Consider the following 15752-nt stretch of genomic DNA (forward strand, 5'->3'; position numbering starts at 1 on the left):
CCCGTTGCGAACCGAAAGGCCCCTGTCCCGTCTTGTCTACCTATATATGGTATCATGCTTACTAGGTCGATGTTTCTCGCCAACCCTCACGGGTACGAGACAGCCTACTGAACATTCTCCAAGATGAATGCTGCTGTTATTGTTGGTCCGTGATCGGGACCATGAGGTGGGATGAGAGGGAAGCTCTCTGTGCGGTGGTTGGGGGCTGGATTGTTGGAGGTGCTGTCGTGTGGTGGGAAACACGACACTGGCACGGATGGAAAGGGAAGTGCGGGGTGCCTGTTTCGCAACGAGGGAATTCACGATGTCACGCTATTGGGAGAGCCGGCGATCAGAGCAGGCTCCATTGGGACTTGTATAAACGGTTTAAGTCAATGGAAAATACCTTGAACAATAATTTGGGGCTTTTGAGTCTGCTTGTGACACGTAATACATAAATCAGGTATCTTATGATATGGTACATCGCTTGTGCTAGACTAGGACTTTATTTCGTCCAGCGGGTTCCGTTCCTCGGGGCCGTCAGTGCTACTTTTGGATGATTCCCCAGCTTTTCGGCCCCTGCATCCGATGAATAAACGTCCTTCACCCGTGAGATGTTCCGCTAATAAGCTGGGTCCGGCCGGACATCTCTCGAATTCCTGGGCTTAGAATGAATATGTATATATAACACTCATTTATTTGATATGCTGTTTATGTCAAATTGACGCGCCAACCCAATGACGACGGCCTTGTTTTCTTTTGTGGTCAGGCTTCGACACTGTGCGTCTCGCCTTCCTCTTGACATCAGATGCACATCAACTGAACTAGAGTACTGATTACTCCTTGTTATCTAGATAAGGCATTGGTATTCGAAATCTTCAAGAGCCATTGGAGTTTCAACTCGTTTCAATGATATGCTTGTAGGGGTGAAATTAGCTTTCACGACTTAAGAATGTACTAGAAAGTAATTGGGGGGGGGATATAAGAGCCAAGATGTGTACATATAATGAATTACCGGTATCTCGAGGACCGCGAGCCGTTGGGCAGCCGCTGCCCGCGAGGCCCTGGTGGGTGGGGACCGGGCGCGTGAGGGGTTGGTTGCCTTACAGGGAATCGCAAGCAGAACGGTAAAGCGGTAAGCATAGGATGGCTTGATGGTCAGGATAGGAAGCGAGGATGCTAGGTAGAAGAAAGCATTGAGTGAAGGGGCAACACATGTCCAACGTCCATCCCCCCGTTTTCTGCATCTGCACAGCCCCGACTAATGCGTGTGCCGATTAGGAGGTACTTAATATGGATACCGCGAGACTCTCCTCCACTCACTGGTGTGTACCGGTATGCTCTCGCGTACGATGCGGGATACCTCCGCTCCTCAGAATCGCTTATACCCGCAATACGACTTACAGATGGCCGTCTTTTGCGGAAATGTCTTGGTTGGGTTGATGGTAATTCTACTTGGTCTATGACACGAGAGATATAGCAAGCATGCCATAACCTGGGTGTGTTCCATTTGACTCGGGCCAATTAAAGGGTGTAATGTCTTGATATTTGGTCAAGGAGAAGAGTGCCGTACCGCTCAAGACGTATAGGAAGAGCCTAGTCGCTGGTTTGCCTGAAGTCGTTCGCGCCCCGTAGGGCTATCGTCAACACGGAGATGCTAGTTGAAAACGGCCACGCGATGTAACTGTGCGTGACACCCTGGCTCATTTCCGATCTAACGTACCTGACAATACTGATTGATCAAGAGAACTTTTCTTAAGCAGCGATCGAAATAGTTCTCGGTATTCTGTTGAGTTCCGCCAAGTCGGTTGGATATGTACATGTCCGTTGCGTCGTCCCTCGGACAAGGCCGAAGACCAAGCTCTATCACTGACTCCATGGTTCCCGCCGACCTCGCCCATCAAATCGTATCGTACTATGCCAAGCATCTAGCCGTCAGAGATGTGATATGATGGCACCCCGTTCCCCTGCTACCGCTGCGGGCGCTCCCCTCCTCGACTGTCCGGGGAGCTATGAATCTGCCCGCGGGGAGATCCCTGGCGGGACTGTCCCTGCAAGTAACCGGCCCTGCGAGCGTCTGACCTTGCAAGTGGCATGCCCGACGAGCGGCACGCCCTGCGAGCGACGTGCCCTACGAGAATTCAAAGCGAACATGGTCGGCTAGGCAATGGTAGTCGACGCGACAGAGACAAGTAGAGCTGAACAGGCAGATGTATAAGAGGTCCTGGGTTTCTTCTCAATCTCTGATTGCTGCCACTTTCCTTTCTGCCCCAAAACTTCTCACTCCACGGTACAAGCGCTGCAGATCGATCATCAGCCTTACAGAGCCATCCATTCCCCCAACCCCTACGGTTCTGCTATATGCAAGGCAATCCGTTTTCTAAGACGATCGATTGACACTATGTCTTCGAACCAGCCGCAGCAAAGCAGTCTTCCTCTCCAACCTGACTATCTGAATACGGGGTCGCCAGATTCGGGTCCCCTTGCTCCCGCTGGAGGCGACACTGAGGATCGACCTGACACCGATGAAAGTGGTTCCTTATTCCCACCATCTTCGTCGCCGTTCGCAATACGACATAGACAGACGCTACCAACGGACCCGACTGCTCAAGTCTCCGGTAAGTATTCGTCTCTTCTCTGTCTCATCAATAACAAGCCACAATGCATATGCACCTCTTCATCACAAGGATTGTCACTCACTTGCCTCTGCTCAAGGATCAGCCAATCCAGCAACAGTCTCAGCTACGCCTCTGGCTCCCACTCAGCAATCAGATTCGACGGCATCAAGCAGCCGACAGCGTCGCTCCGACGCCCCATCACCGTCTGACCACTCAACTTCTTCCGCCGCCGAGGTGGTCATCTTCGAAGACCCAGCGTCCCCACGTTCGAACGAGGATTCTGTGGCTGCTCCCAGGCAAGACGACTCATCTCATCTGGACATGGAGTCTCCAGACCCAGCACGAGCGCCCCTTGCGCCAATAGTACCGGGAAACGCCAGATCTGTCAACGTCCCCAACCCCCCTTTGGAGAGGGATCCGGACTTCCTCACTATCCACACCTCTAACCGCGACGGCAAGAGGGTGCCCTCCAAGGAGGATATACTCAATTTTTTTGAAGGGTTCGAGGAGGATTAGAATGAAGACCGTGCCTAGCTATGCCGCGATCTATCCGAGTACTAGACAGCTAGCCTTCGACGTGGTGCACTGTATTAGGTAAAGCTTCTGTAAACAAATCAGTTCCAAATATCAGCACTTTCAAGTCTGTCGACGGTGATTGACTACCAGGAGGATGTCCGTCAAGTGCATACCTTGACTTGACCTAGGCTGTCATATTCCTCGGGCCTTCCCGCTGTCACTCGAGCCTATGGCAAGGTACCGTATATTACCTGTCACACCATAAGCAATGGATTCTAAGCCCACTTGGGGTTGACAGCTAGCAAGGGCCCGTCAGTAGGCTTTGCCGCGGATGCTCCTTCCAGAGAGGTAACCCTAGCATAAACAGACTCCTCTCCCGCCTGCATCGACGGCGAATATGGGTCCGCAATTTCGCTCTCTTTGATGGACAGAAGGGAGAGGTGTTGCGGAGGTCATAGATAAAGATCCTAATTTGCCCAATCCTTGATTCATTCTGTTCGGGTCATTCATATAACCCCAAGGAGTGGCGTTTATGATCAGCACTTCTCAGAACCCCCTGCTCTCATGCCATTCGTTGTGCTAAACTCGCCAGTAGGCGCATGCTTTCACGCACTCCTAGCACTGCGACAGGCCGCCAAAACCAAGTCTTTGACATCCAAACTCTCGGGAATGCGACCAGGGGCCGCTCTGCTTAAAATAATTTTCTATTTTCGTTTTCTGCTCATATTTTCCATTTGGAACCCCTTAGTTGAACTTCCAGGTTCGAATATATATGTACTTGATTTAAGATTGACAAGTCGACGGTTCGGCCCGCGTTCTCCACTTACAACTTACTCAACTATTCCGTCATTAAATGTCAGGCGCTTTGCGATCCGTTGTATGTGTACCTCGCCAATTGATGCCAGTCTGCTGCTAACTATCCATTTACCCTCGTCAATGCCAGCATCTCCCGTCCTGACTCCAGCACTTTCTCCCACGTCGCCAACTATCCCCCACCGCCAGCTACTCTCCATCGTCGGCAGCACCTTCCCCTCGTTAACCTGCCCCCTTTCCGTCACTAACACCCTTCTTCCGTCTTCAGGTCATCTTGTCGCAACCACCCTGCACGCCCTATCTACGTCGGCCCCATTGCCACCTGCTCCTTTTCTTCCTTGACGCCAGCACTCCGGGTCCTAGCAACCTGCCGGTGGACGTGAGCGCCTCGCCAGCTGCACCTTGTAACCTAAACGCCACCCCCTTCCTCACGCCGAAGGCAGGGGAAGCCACCTCCAGCCATGCTGGCTGAAGAACGGCCTTGGCATCGAATTAAGTCACGTGAGCGTGTTCCCTTTTTCAGAACTAGTATTACTATGACTATAGATTCTAGACTAGTTACTTTCTAATGTGACACTAATATGTCAACCTCATTCTCGATGCTGCTAATGCAGCGTTGGTAGTTCCAGAGTGCCTCCCCTTAAACAAGCTAGCAATAGCTAAGATAGTAAAATATATATTAATAGTACCTAGTTTAACTGCTTAGAAATCTCTTATTAATATTAAATATATAGTATTTTTCTTTATTATATAAACTTTTAAGTGAAAATATATTAGTATAAAGCTTTAAGTTTACTTTATATTAACTATTTATATTAAGTTATTTATTTATAATATTATTTATATTATATATTATATAATTAAAAGTAATATTTAAGTTTTTTATATATTATAATTTAAAATCAAAGAGTATTATTTATAATAGTTTTTATTATAAAGTATTAGTAAAACTTAATAAATATAATTTAAAACTTAGCTATAATATAATATTTTTACTTACTTCTTTTAAGTATATAAAATATTATTTAAAAAAATAAATAAACTATACTATATTTATATAAACAGTATATACTTTTATAAGAGGGCTTAGGATTATATAAACTTTAACCCCTCCTTTAATCCCCTTTTCGATTTCTTTTTTCTTTTCTTATACTTTTTTTTACCTCTTCTTTTCCCTCACCCCTTATTTTCTTTAATCTCGCTTCCTCGCTCCTTTTCACATTACACTCTCTCCCTTTACTCTTATTTAATAAAAATAATATTATATCTATCCTTTAGTTATTCTATATTATTATTTTTATTAAGAGTGCTTAGGAAAAACTTCTTATAACGACTTTCGTCTCTTCTAAGCTGACATAGTATATGATCAAATAACAAAGACACTTCCAAATTTTTTCAGTCCTCTTGGAGGACTTACCATATCCAACTTTTGGGACGCACTATGTCCTCCAGTCGCCCCCAAACAGCCAACTCCCACCCTCAGCCCAATCGTTGGGACTCTGGGCCAAGAGGGATTCAATACCTCCTCCCCAACACATTAGCAAGAGGAGGGGGCAGACACGTCCCATATCCCGATGACAGCGGCTCCGAATACGTGCCATCTTCAAACTCGGCGGTTTCTTCCCAGAGTTCCGGTCAGTATTCGTCAACTGCTAACCCATACAGCATTTTTACCTGCGTTCAGTATCCATATTAATCCGGCACACTAGGGCCAAATGACTCGGGATCGTCCACGGTCGCCGCTCCGTCTTCTCAGCGCTCGGATACAGAGTCTCTGGGGAGCAGGCAAGCTCCGTTGGGCGCCCCCAGCATCTCGTCTCAGTCCGTTAGCCCCGCCACGCCCGTCGCCCGGGCGAGAGTCTCCCAGAACCCGGCTACCCCACGCTCTTCTGCCGGCACCGAGAGCTCTTCCGGGCGAGGCCTCGCGTCTCGCCCGAGAGCGGTGACTGCCCCTGGTCCCTCTCGGGCACCTCTGACACCAAGAGACGCCAATGCCGCTGTTCCTGACCCCAGTCAGCGGGCTGGGGCGGAAAGACCGAGCAGAGAGGATCGGGATATTTTTACTCACAGGACCTACTTCAATGGTTTACCGATCAATGCCGTCCACGATAATGATGCTCTCCGTAGCGGTATCGAGAGGTTGCCGTCCAATGTTCAATTGGAGGAGTTCTCGAAGGGGTACGATGAGTACCAAGGCGAATTTCAGGCCGAACCATAAAGGTATAACCGTCGGGCTTGAAGATCTTTCGGCGTATCACACCAATCTGTGCGTTGTCTCGCTCCTTATTTCAATCTATTTTATTACTACATTACCGAGTAGAACCAGAAACTAACCTCGAGTCAAGTCATGCCACTCCGGATCACTATCCGATTATACCCGGCGTGGGTTCCCCTAGCAGAAGGGGTTGTATACGCCTCCACCCACCGCCACAGTCATTTCCGTGATATCTAAAGGGAGCCAGGCCCTCATGTCTCTGGGAATTTAGGTTTTTGCTTATTCGATGGAGGGAGTTGATACAATTGCACAGTCATTACCAGAAGCGAAAGATCGGGCACAACAGAACAGACATATTTTTAGCCATCACAGCAGACAGGATTCAATACACGATCAAATCCTGAAACATAGTCTTTGCAAGCTGAACACTGGCTATGTGAGTTGCAGCTAGGTAGGGCAATAGCTCAGGTCATACTGTGATACTGTAGCAGGGGTTCAGGGGTTCAGAGGTTGAGCCACACCAGCCACAGGTGGCATGTGCGTACCAAAGGGGCTAATAGAAAATCGATGCATCGGTACACTGTAGAGTAGATCGATTACGAATACCTACTCCTTTGCGACTCTTTATATATACTTGTATTTGAATTATTTTAATGCTAGGCCGCGTTCTAATTGGGTGCGATACCCAACTAGAGAGTGCCGACCGCAGTCCGTAGCTGTACGGGTTGTGTGTTTTCATTACCCTTGACCCTCTGGTCTCCAAGGGGCTTAAAAGTGCTTATGCGGGCTGGCAAAATGATCTAATGGGACTATACCGACATATTGATTTCATGCTGGCACGATGTCTTCGTTGCCAGGGGTCAGCCCTAGGACGGATATCTGCCAGCTGATATCCTGCACACATGGTTGGGTACAAATCGTCGTAAAGCAGATATATCCCGTTTCTTACGACTCCACAGCGCTATATATTGACTTCGGAACCAGCCGTGTCAGTCCCACGAAGCACATCCATAACAGATCACTGCTTCGGGGTAGTATCCTCCCCCGCCTTGATCTTAGCCTCGTACTCGCTAAAAGACGCAATACCCTTGGGAATCCCCGTCGGCGTCAGACCCTGCTCGTCCATGAGCTTCGCCCGGATCTCCATGCTCCGCCGCCACGAGGGCCGCGAAGTCATGCGCTCGTGCCAGGCCTTGACGTTGGGGAAATCCTTGAACTTGTCCGCCTCCGAGACCCCGACGAGCACCATGTCCACGCGGTCGTTGTAGGGGACCCAGGCCATGTCGGCGTACGTCATCTTGTCGCCCACCAGCCACTGCTTGCCCTCCAGCCAGCCCTCGAGGACGCCGAGCACGCGGCGGACTTGCTGCGTGTAGCGTTCGATGGCGGAGGGGACCTTTTCGGAGTGCAGGTTGATGAACCTGGGGTGGACCAGCGGGTGTCGGTCGGTCAGCCAAGAGTCAGGAGGAGAGCGATCCCACTCGAAAGGAGGGGCCGATGTCTCTGCTTACCAGCCCGATGTGCCATAGTAAGGGCCCTGCCCACTCGTTTGGAAGTGCAGCCACTGGTTTAGGTGGTGCTTGTCTGCCAGGTTGGTATACGTCAAAGTCTTCTCAGTGTCGTACTGCTCGATGAGATAGTTGATGATGGCGCCGGACTCCCAAAGGGTCAGCTCCGTATTGGGATCTTCTATCACCGGCACCCGGCCGTTGGGGTTCAAGTCGATCAAAGGGGGCTTTTTGACATCGTCGAATTTGATGGATTTGATCTCATACGGAAGTCCGAGTTCCTCGAGCAGGAAAGGGATCTGATACAAAGTCAACAAGATTGCCTCCGGGGTGTCTTTATTTGGGATCCAGGTCTTGAACGAATGTGCTGCTCACTTTCCATGGGTTGGGTCCCGGGGCTGTTGGGCAGCAGTTAGCCAGCATAAAACGGAAACACTCTGTTCTGTATTTGCATTCACTTACGGGTGACCCACACACGGATTGGCTGCATCATGAATACTCTCGTAGGGATCGGCGGGTCGACGATGAATTGTGACTGGAGTCGACGGTGGTGACTTGGTCTTGTGAGCCTTTTGCTCTGCTGGGCTCACTTGGCATGGGCGGAAAAGAAGGATGGGATAGAGCCCAGCTTTCCAACTTGTCGACCGGATTTTATGGTCTTCGCGCTGGCACGAAAACCCCGCTTCCCGTTCTGCCGGCTGTTGGTTGCATGCTGAACCTCTTGCGCCGCAAAGTTGCATTTGGAATACGTACTAAGGCACCCCCTTACTTGGTAGGCTGCGTCGATCAAGATATGAAGCAATTGTGCATTTCGAAGCAAAGAGGGCGACATCATTGGACGTGTAGTAAGATGAATGTCCGCTGGATGACTAGAGCAAGCTGCGCTTTTACATCCATGTATGGTGATTGTTCTTTGTTGAATGAATTATACATACCAGGGTGTGTATGTTTCCAATGCAGGAATGAGTGCTGTTACCATGAAAGGGGCAGTACTTAATACACGGATCCAGACCATACACTTTGGCTTATATGATAACACTTTCAACATCACGACATCCTGGATACCATTTGATATTCACGAAAGTCAAAATGTAGGACGGTTCAAGAGTCGCCAACAATTGGCGTGCGAACTGATATCAGGAAAACGCCCATGGGTGGCGGCCATCCACCGTGAATCTTCACCTGTGTGCTAAATGTGTTTCCCTTCTGTCTCTCGTGTTTGTCACAGGATGTTGTGATAGACCAAACTAATATTGCTTGTTGGACTAGTCAAGATGCACCCTGACACGAAATCATGGCCCAATACCAGCATAAGAAACATTCACGCCGCTGCCTCATTTTCAATGTCTTGATACGTCCTGTCCCATCCCCTGATCTCATCTCTAGGCAATACAGACAGCACAACAAGCGATTCATGTCAACCATGACTTCTCAAGCAACTGCGATATTACAGCTTTGTTTAAAGCCCCATATCAGTGTGTATGCAAGGCAACTGGTAGTCCGATCTAGGATTCTTCTCCATGCTAAGATCTTTACAGAAAACTATGTAATTACCTTCCCAATCGGCAAGGTGGCTGTTGTCCACGTCCCGACTTATTCAAGTTCCCATTGAAGGCAGCGTTGACTTGTGGCTTACTTTGACTAAGGTATTTGCACTGGGACTCTCGCTGTCGGCGACTGTATTCACAACCATGACCTCGGGTGGTGACTCAGCTATTTCTGTTATGTTCACGTCACCGACCATATTCAAAGATGAAATCTGATGTGATGACTTTGCTACGAGTCTGACTCATGTCAGAGACTATGTTCGCTCAGATAGTCCTGACTGTTGCCTTGGCTGCATTGTCGCAGCTCTTTTCGCGATCAAAGTCAACCCTATAATCCCATGTCGCGACTCGGGAAAGAAGTTGTACTCATTCTTATCTTTACCTAGAATACTGTCCTCGCTAATGCACGCTGAATCCATTTCCTATACCACCGCCCTTTTGTAGTAGGCGTTGAAACAACTTCTCTACCTATCTTCATAACAGCAACAGCTTCTTCATTACACCAAGCAACCCGGAAATGTCCGCATCATCCTCAACACCAAGATCTCCACCAAACCAAAGGCCCGAACAAATAGCCTTCCTCCTTCGTTATATATACCTCAAAAAGTTTCTTAAACTCATTCTTATATTCACATATCACATCGCCGCCACTGTATTCACGTTGTATTCATGTCGCCGCCACTGTATTCAACCTGCCGCCACTGTATTCAAGTCACTGCCACTTTATTCAAGTCGGCGACACTATATTCAAGTCGGCGCTGTATTCACGTCGCCGCCATTTCCTATATCAACAACCTCTCGTCTTGGGTTTTTGAAAATCTTCTCTTCCTTTCTTATCACACCACCAACCGTTTTCCCCGGCTAATCCCACACCAACCGCCGTTGCTATTCTTATATCGCTTCACCGAGTTCCACCAAATCAATCATGGCTTCTCCTAAAAACAATACCACTTTGCAGGCCAACGGCAGCATGCAGACTCGCCGAAGCGCTCGGGCTGCTAAGAAGACTTCGGCTAAGATCGGCGACAGCGACAGCGATAGCGACGATCAGCCCCAGAAGAGCGCAGAACTCAAGTATGGCCAGCAGCGAGTCTGGATGAAGGGCCAGCGGGCTATCAAGTTGGTTGAGGAGAAACTCAAAAATACCGCTTATACCACCCTCACCGATGCCAACAAGAAGGCTATCCTAGCCATGATCAAGGAGCAGCTCAAGGAAAATATGTAAGTAAACTATATGATATTGCCATCCAGGTATATCTGAAGTAAGATATCCGAATATACGTATATACTAACGAATATGCAGCGAAGAGGACCAAAAGATCATGCCCGCCGGAGTCAAGTTGGATTATGAGCAACTGGTCAACGGCGTGATCCGTAAGGTGTTTGGTAACAACCTGCACCTGTTCGTGCGTGGCAAGGAAGACACCCCGGTTCTGAACGAGCTCTTGAACTATAAGGCTTGATCGCGAAATCCGAGCAGAGACGCGTTTTGGAGCAATGGGGCTAGTTTACGAAACATCGAAAAATGGCAGCAAGAGCTACAATTGCTGGAATAGCTGGCAGCGTGCAACCCCCCATAGCATCATCAATCAGGGTTCAGGGCTCATTATATTGAGTATACCTATACCCGAATGAACAGAACATATTACCTGACATGCTGGAAGTGAACGATGAAACCGTGCTTAGCTTGACGAGCTCGAGCTATCATCTGTGCCCAATCCCACAAATACGACGAGGACGGCAGCATACGCAGCGGTAGCCGACATGACATCCATCGGTTTGTCCAACCACCGAGCCATGAGCAGCCCAAAGACCGTGACAAATACTGTCGTCGTGACCAAGCAGGTGTACAAGGTGTTGTGGAGCACCATCAACCACATGGGCCCGACGAGCAAGAAGCCGCCGAGCGCAGCCATGGCGATCCGCGAGTGGAAGCCCTTAGCCCAGTCCTTGGCCACATTCTCGTTACGAGTCCCGCCGACCGCCCGGCTCTTCTGGTCCCATGGTCCGGGGACCGAGAGAGCCTTTTTGTCCTTGAGCGGCTCGGGGAACTGCTTCAGAACCTCGGTGAGCAGGTAATCGTCCACCAGTCTCTCGCCGGTCACCAAGAAGGGGTCCTCGGGCTTCTGACTGCACGTGACCATGTAGTCGTAGTCTTGGAGTGCTTTAGCTTCATAACGATCAGTCCGTCAGTATAGTAGAGGGGCGTATTTGAAGACAAGTGACGTACTGTATTGCTGAAGGTCGGTTTCCCATTCATCCGGTTCGGTGCCCTCGAATTGCAACTGAGCGGCGTGCTTTACCAATCTGCCCTGCAGCTTTCGGAGCCGCATTCTCTGCATTTCCGCGATACTAAGCCTGAAGCTATCGTCTGGGTTCTCTCTGGTGTAGCTCGGTGGTTTCGGATCTTCTTTCTTAGTGATGTTTAGCCAACTCCCAGGCGTCAAATAGGTCAGGGATCCGACAAAGTCGACGGGTCCCTTCTTGATGCGTTCAATTAGTTGATGCCGGTGGTCCTCGACGCCATACTTGCTCAGGTCGGTTTGCTGGAAACTGGCATGGTTCCACGTCCTGGAGCTGAGCAGGTAAGGCTTTGCAGGGGATGATGGTTTGAGTTTGTTTTTTTCCGGCCCTGCCTCTTGCTCGGTGGCATCCTCACCGTCGTTCAGACTGCGGAGCGACGAGACTTCGCCGTGGACAGCCCTCGGTCGTGAAACGGCTTTAGGATGTTCGTCCGAGTTCACCGAGGCCGCGTAGTCCGCTGAAGTTCCGGATTTGACCGAATATCTATCTTCAGTATTTCCGGGCTGTTCGTCGTCCACTTGAATGCAAACTTGTGGGCGAAAAAAAATCAGCTCAGTCGAGACAGGCAGCATGATAGGGACCAGTGTAGATTCAGGGGGCATACAATCACCGTCTGGGCTGTTGGGGCTCCAATCAGCGCGCTCTACCCCATCCTTGAATTTATTCCTTGTTTTGGTTAAGGAGGGCTCTTTACTCCCAGACATCGATTTGTCACACTAGAGGGCGTAGAATTGAATTTTATAAATCGAGGAAGAATCACATCGAAATGACCCTCGGAAGCTACCAATTGCACAATGAGAAAGTTAGTTCGAGTATATGATTTAGCGAACTGCAGTCACGGGCACTGAAGGTTTTGGAACAAGGAGATGGCCTAGCATGCTCGCTCCGCAGTCGCAAAACGGCGATGGTGTGTTGGGGTCAGTTGTAACGATAGCCGCCTAAATCCAATTTGTCAATTTCCAGAGCACTGCCCCTTTCATGTGCTGCGCCTTGTAAACTCACGAGCATTTGTAGCTGCGCAGTTCTGCACATCTGTGTGGCTGGTAGACCTGCCGGCATACTGAGAGGATGCCTCTCGGTAAGCACTAAGGAAGAGGGGTTACATCCTGCCCTGCACAATCATTTCAGTATACAGCTAATCGAGAGCTGTGCTTACATGTAAGATAATGCGAATCGCTCATTTGGTGCCCACCACGGCTGAGGGATGCCGGAAGAGGCTGAACGGATCAGCGGAGCTTATCCAAGTCAATTAATAATTCAGACGGAGGCTTGTGAGCGATGCTACACACCACCTTTACTGGCTGAGCTCGTAACGTTGGTGATGCCGAGCCGCATCCTCCCCAACAGCTGCCGAATGATATAATCTCACAGACATAAAGAGGTATTTCCCCAAAATTGGGAAGTCGAATGCGTAAGATACAACCCAAAATATCCAAACAATTGCCAACCACCCCTGCAATACTGCTTCCTGATTCTTGAGCTGTACCTTGACTTTCAGCATCTCATCACCAAGAAAATTTCACCGAAAAGAAAACCATAATGACCGCCAACCGGACCGTCGGCGTCTCGATAACTTACATCAGGGGCGAGGATGCCCGCGTACACATCTCGTTCGGCTCGACATTGCAGGCTCGAGCGTACTACCGAATCCTCGAAAACTCCTCGTTCCAGAAGAAACTGCAGCTGGTCCCGCGGATAGAAAGCGACGACTACTCGGTGTCCATGCGGCTGCCCAGCCGGATCAGCGAGATCCGAGCCACCAGTCGGCGGGGCGGCTTCAACTTCATCTTCAGCGACCAGAATCTCAAAGACGGATGGGTCAAGAATATGCGGCTCTGGGATATGGACAGCGATGGGAAGGTCTACGTCAAGTGGGACTTGTCGCCGCAGGACCTCAATAGAGAACTGGGGATCCGGGTGGTGGATTCGCCGCAGCGAAAACCCAGTCCGCCCCCGGTCAGTAAAATAGCAGGTAATCGGTGAATTCTGAGTATTGGAACAACATGAGGTTCATTTTACTATGGCGTCAACTACCTGTACCTGGGCTGGTGGTGTTGTCGGCGGCTTTTGGTTCAATGGTAGACTTTCATTTACTACAATATGCAATCGATAACTCTTTTTGCTATCTGCCCATTTTCTCTTCTTTGAATTTTGGATCTAGGCACCGTTTTCCCGTCTGTAAGTTGGCGTTTTGATGTAGCGTGCAGGCCAAACCCTGGACCGGCTGCCTAGTCAGGAGGCTCGTCCGATGTTGAGGAAACCTTGCGGCAATCTGATCCGTTGTGGCGGGTGGCGCCGTCGGGAGTCGATGCAATGCAATGCAGTGACAAATTCGGCTGGTGGCGGTTATGTCATGCGAATTTGACATGTTTGGCAGGAGACTGACAGGAGACACTCGTCGCTAGCTCACAGATGCCATGTCCACCGGCTGACCTGTTACGTGTATTTTTATTGCACAGGAAACATGGGGAAGTATGAGTGATGGGTATCAAAGAAGCTTTTCGTAGTTGTGGTCTAATCTCCATCGCGTGCTGAATCATATTTCCCCGTACGACATCCTTCATGAAAGCCCAACGTTCCTCATTCTAACAGATAAGGACAGTTTAATATTCCAACATCTCCACATAAGCAAAAGACTGTGTTGTCTACACGTATAACAGGAACATATTGAGAAGTGGCTGAAAAGAAGAAACATCAGATCATAACAGTCGTGAGCTCATAAAACCCGCTGTATAACGGGTCATCCCACCGCGTCATTATATCATGGCCGCAACCAGGCCAGCCGCCAGAAGGCCGCCCATGCCGACAGCAGTGGCGCGTGGGGCCCCGGCAGTTGTCGTGGTAGATGGCATAGCGGTCGTTGTCGTCATACCGCCGCTCGAGGACATAATGATGACAGTGGCAGTTGGCATGCTGCCGCGGCCGCTGGTGGTGAGGGCGGCGTAGTCCCAACCGCAATCCTTCATGAGTTTGGCGGCGTCTGCAGCGGGGATGATTATATGTCAGCAAGCAGTCTTTCCGTAACCTGTCGTCTACCCCATGTCTTCATCCATCATAGCAACAGGAGAAGGGATAGGGATACGTGACGGGGTCATCAGTCAGCCAGTCAGCGTACGTACCGTTATCGTCGTCGCCGGGTTTCATGTTGCTCTTGATGCAGCTCGCGCACTTGTTCATGGGCTGCTCGGCGCCTTGGGCACCACAGTAGCAGTGTTTGTATTCCTCGTCGTTGCTGGTCTGGTCATCACAGTTCTGGGAGAGGTTGACCGTCGACTGGCAGGGGTTTACACAATCTCCGGGTATATCATCGAAGTCGACGGTGTGCGCCGCCAGGGCCATGGGAGCCAGGGCGAAGAGGCCAAAGAGAATTATATGTTGCATGTTGGGCAATTGGGAGAATCTATGCCAAAGGGGTGGTATCAAACACACCGTAGCTGTGAAAGTGGACAGACAATATGGAGAGGTAGGGTATCCGATGGGTCTGTGATATTGGAGATCGGACTACAATGACAGCTGGGGCACGGCCATCTTAAATATCCTTTCAGAATCCCCTCGCTCTTGGCGCTTGGTATCAGGGTGATCATCGATCTAACCAGGAACCATCGGTCCAGTCGTCCCATACCCATGACCAGGAAGCTTTTTCCATGCGCCTTGTTATGTGCATTCACATTCAAGGTTACCCAGTTTAGCCACATCTAGCTAAAGCGCAACAGTAATACGCACGCGTATGAGCCCCCACAGAAGATTTGAGACGACGATTCAACAGGCTAACCTTGATGACACTGGGTTCAGGGTTCTTCTAGAGCCAATCGAAGCTTATCCCAAAGCCTGCAACTTGCCTAGAGGGGTTGCGGCGTGAGAAGGCACTAGCAGGTTTTAGCCAAACTTCAACCAACAAGTATTACCTTCTTCTCGGTAGATATCTTGGTCGGGCATCAGTACACCCGTAGTAATGGCGCCCTGTCCTATATCAGTGTTGTCGTGGTCCCAGCACCTATTGTCTGGCGAAACAAGGCAGTGGTGGATCGAACAGCGCACCTCTGAAGTCGCCATGCCGCCAAGAATTGCTACGATGCAAACAAAAGAAAAGTACCGTTGTCTTCATGCAGCTTGATCCACCAAGTCTGGGTTTCGATGTTGAAATAAGCAAAAACTCCCATTACCACATAAGTTTAATGACGATACACACTTCAATGATTTGAACCTTTGATTGGTGGTTAAGATGACGCGTGACTGTCCGGCCCCCTGAGCG

At 49.7% G+C, this 15752-nt stretch overlaps 7 protein-coding genes across 7 annotated transcripts; 4 read left to right on the forward strand and 3 right to left on the reverse strand.

Moving 5' to 3' along the window:
* Nucleotides 1–2380: 2380 nt before the first annotated feature.
* Nucleotides 2381–3113, forward strand: PG985_012701 (uncharacterized protein; the record flags this gene model as incomplete). Its single annotated transcript, XM_066832467.1, has 2 exons — nt 2381–2597; nt 2695–3113. The coding sequence occupies 2 exons, from the start codon at nt 2381–2383 to the stop codon at nt 3111–3113; spliced, it is 636 nt and encodes a 211-aa protein (XP_066680517.1).
* Nucleotides 3114–5367: 2254 nt separating this feature from the next.
* On the forward strand, nt 5368–6144 carry PG985_012702 (uncharacterized protein; the record flags this gene model as incomplete). Its single annotated transcript, XM_066832468.1, has 2 exons — nt 5368–5560; nt 5636–6144. The coding sequence occupies 2 exons, from the start codon at nt 5368–5370 to the stop codon at nt 6142–6144; spliced, it is 702 nt and encodes a 233-aa protein (XP_066680518.1).
* A 1015-nt stretch (nt 6145–7159) lies between these two features.
* On the reverse strand, nt 7160–8139 carry PG985_012703 (uncharacterized protein; the record flags this gene model as incomplete). The annotated part of the gene is made up of 4 exons (XM_066832469.1): nt 7160–7562; nt 7653–7948; nt 8025–8047; nt 8112–8139. The coding sequence occupies 4 exons, from the start codon at nt 8137–8139 to the stop codon at nt 7160–7162; spliced, it is 750 nt and encodes a 249-aa protein (XP_066680519.1).
* A 1982-nt stretch (nt 8140–10121) lies between these two features.
* Nucleotides 10122–10659, forward strand: PG985_012704 (uncharacterized protein; the record flags this gene model as incomplete). Its single annotated transcript, XM_066832470.1, has 2 exons — nt 10122–10417; nt 10500–10659. 2 exons carry the CDS (start codon nt 10122–10124, stop codon nt 10657–10659), a joined length of 456 nt encoding a protein of 151 aa, XP_066680520.1.
* A 219-nt stretch (nt 10660–10878) lies between these two features.
* PG985_012705 (uncharacterized protein) lies at nt 10879–12072 on the reverse strand (the record flags this gene model as incomplete). Its single annotated transcript, XM_066832471.1, has 2 exons — nt 10879–11360; nt 11427–12072. 2 exons carry the CDS (start codon nt 12070–12072, stop codon nt 10879–10881), a joined length of 1128 nt encoding a protein of 375 aa, XP_066680521.1.
* Nucleotides 12073–13039: 967 nt separating this feature from the next.
* On the forward strand, nt 13040–13483 carry PG985_012706 (uncharacterized protein; the record flags this gene model as incomplete). Its single annotated transcript, XM_066832472.1, has 1 exon — nt 13040–13483. The coding sequence occupies one exon, from the start codon at nt 13040–13042 to the stop codon at nt 13481–13483; it is 444 nt and encodes a 147-aa protein (XP_066680522.1).
* Nucleotides 13484–14256: 773 nt separating this feature from the next.
* Nucleotides 14257–14881, reverse strand: PG985_012707 (GPI anchored protein; the record flags this gene model as incomplete). The annotated part of the gene is made up of 2 exons (XM_066832473.1): nt 14257–14480; nt 14620–14881. 2 exons carry the CDS (start codon nt 14879–14881, stop codon nt 14257–14259), a joined length of 486 nt encoding a protein of 161 aa, XP_066680523.1.
* Nucleotides 14882–15752: the final 871 nt, after the last annotated feature.

This window comes from Apiospora marii, assembly GCF_038362585.1.
Source record: "Apiospora marii strain CBS 49790 chromosome Unknown utg000009l_segment0_segment0, whole genome shotgun sequence".
NCBI classification, from domain to species: domain Eukaryota; kingdom Fungi; phylum Ascomycota; class Sordariomycetes; order Amphisphaeriales; family Apiosporaceae; genus Apiospora; species Apiospora marii.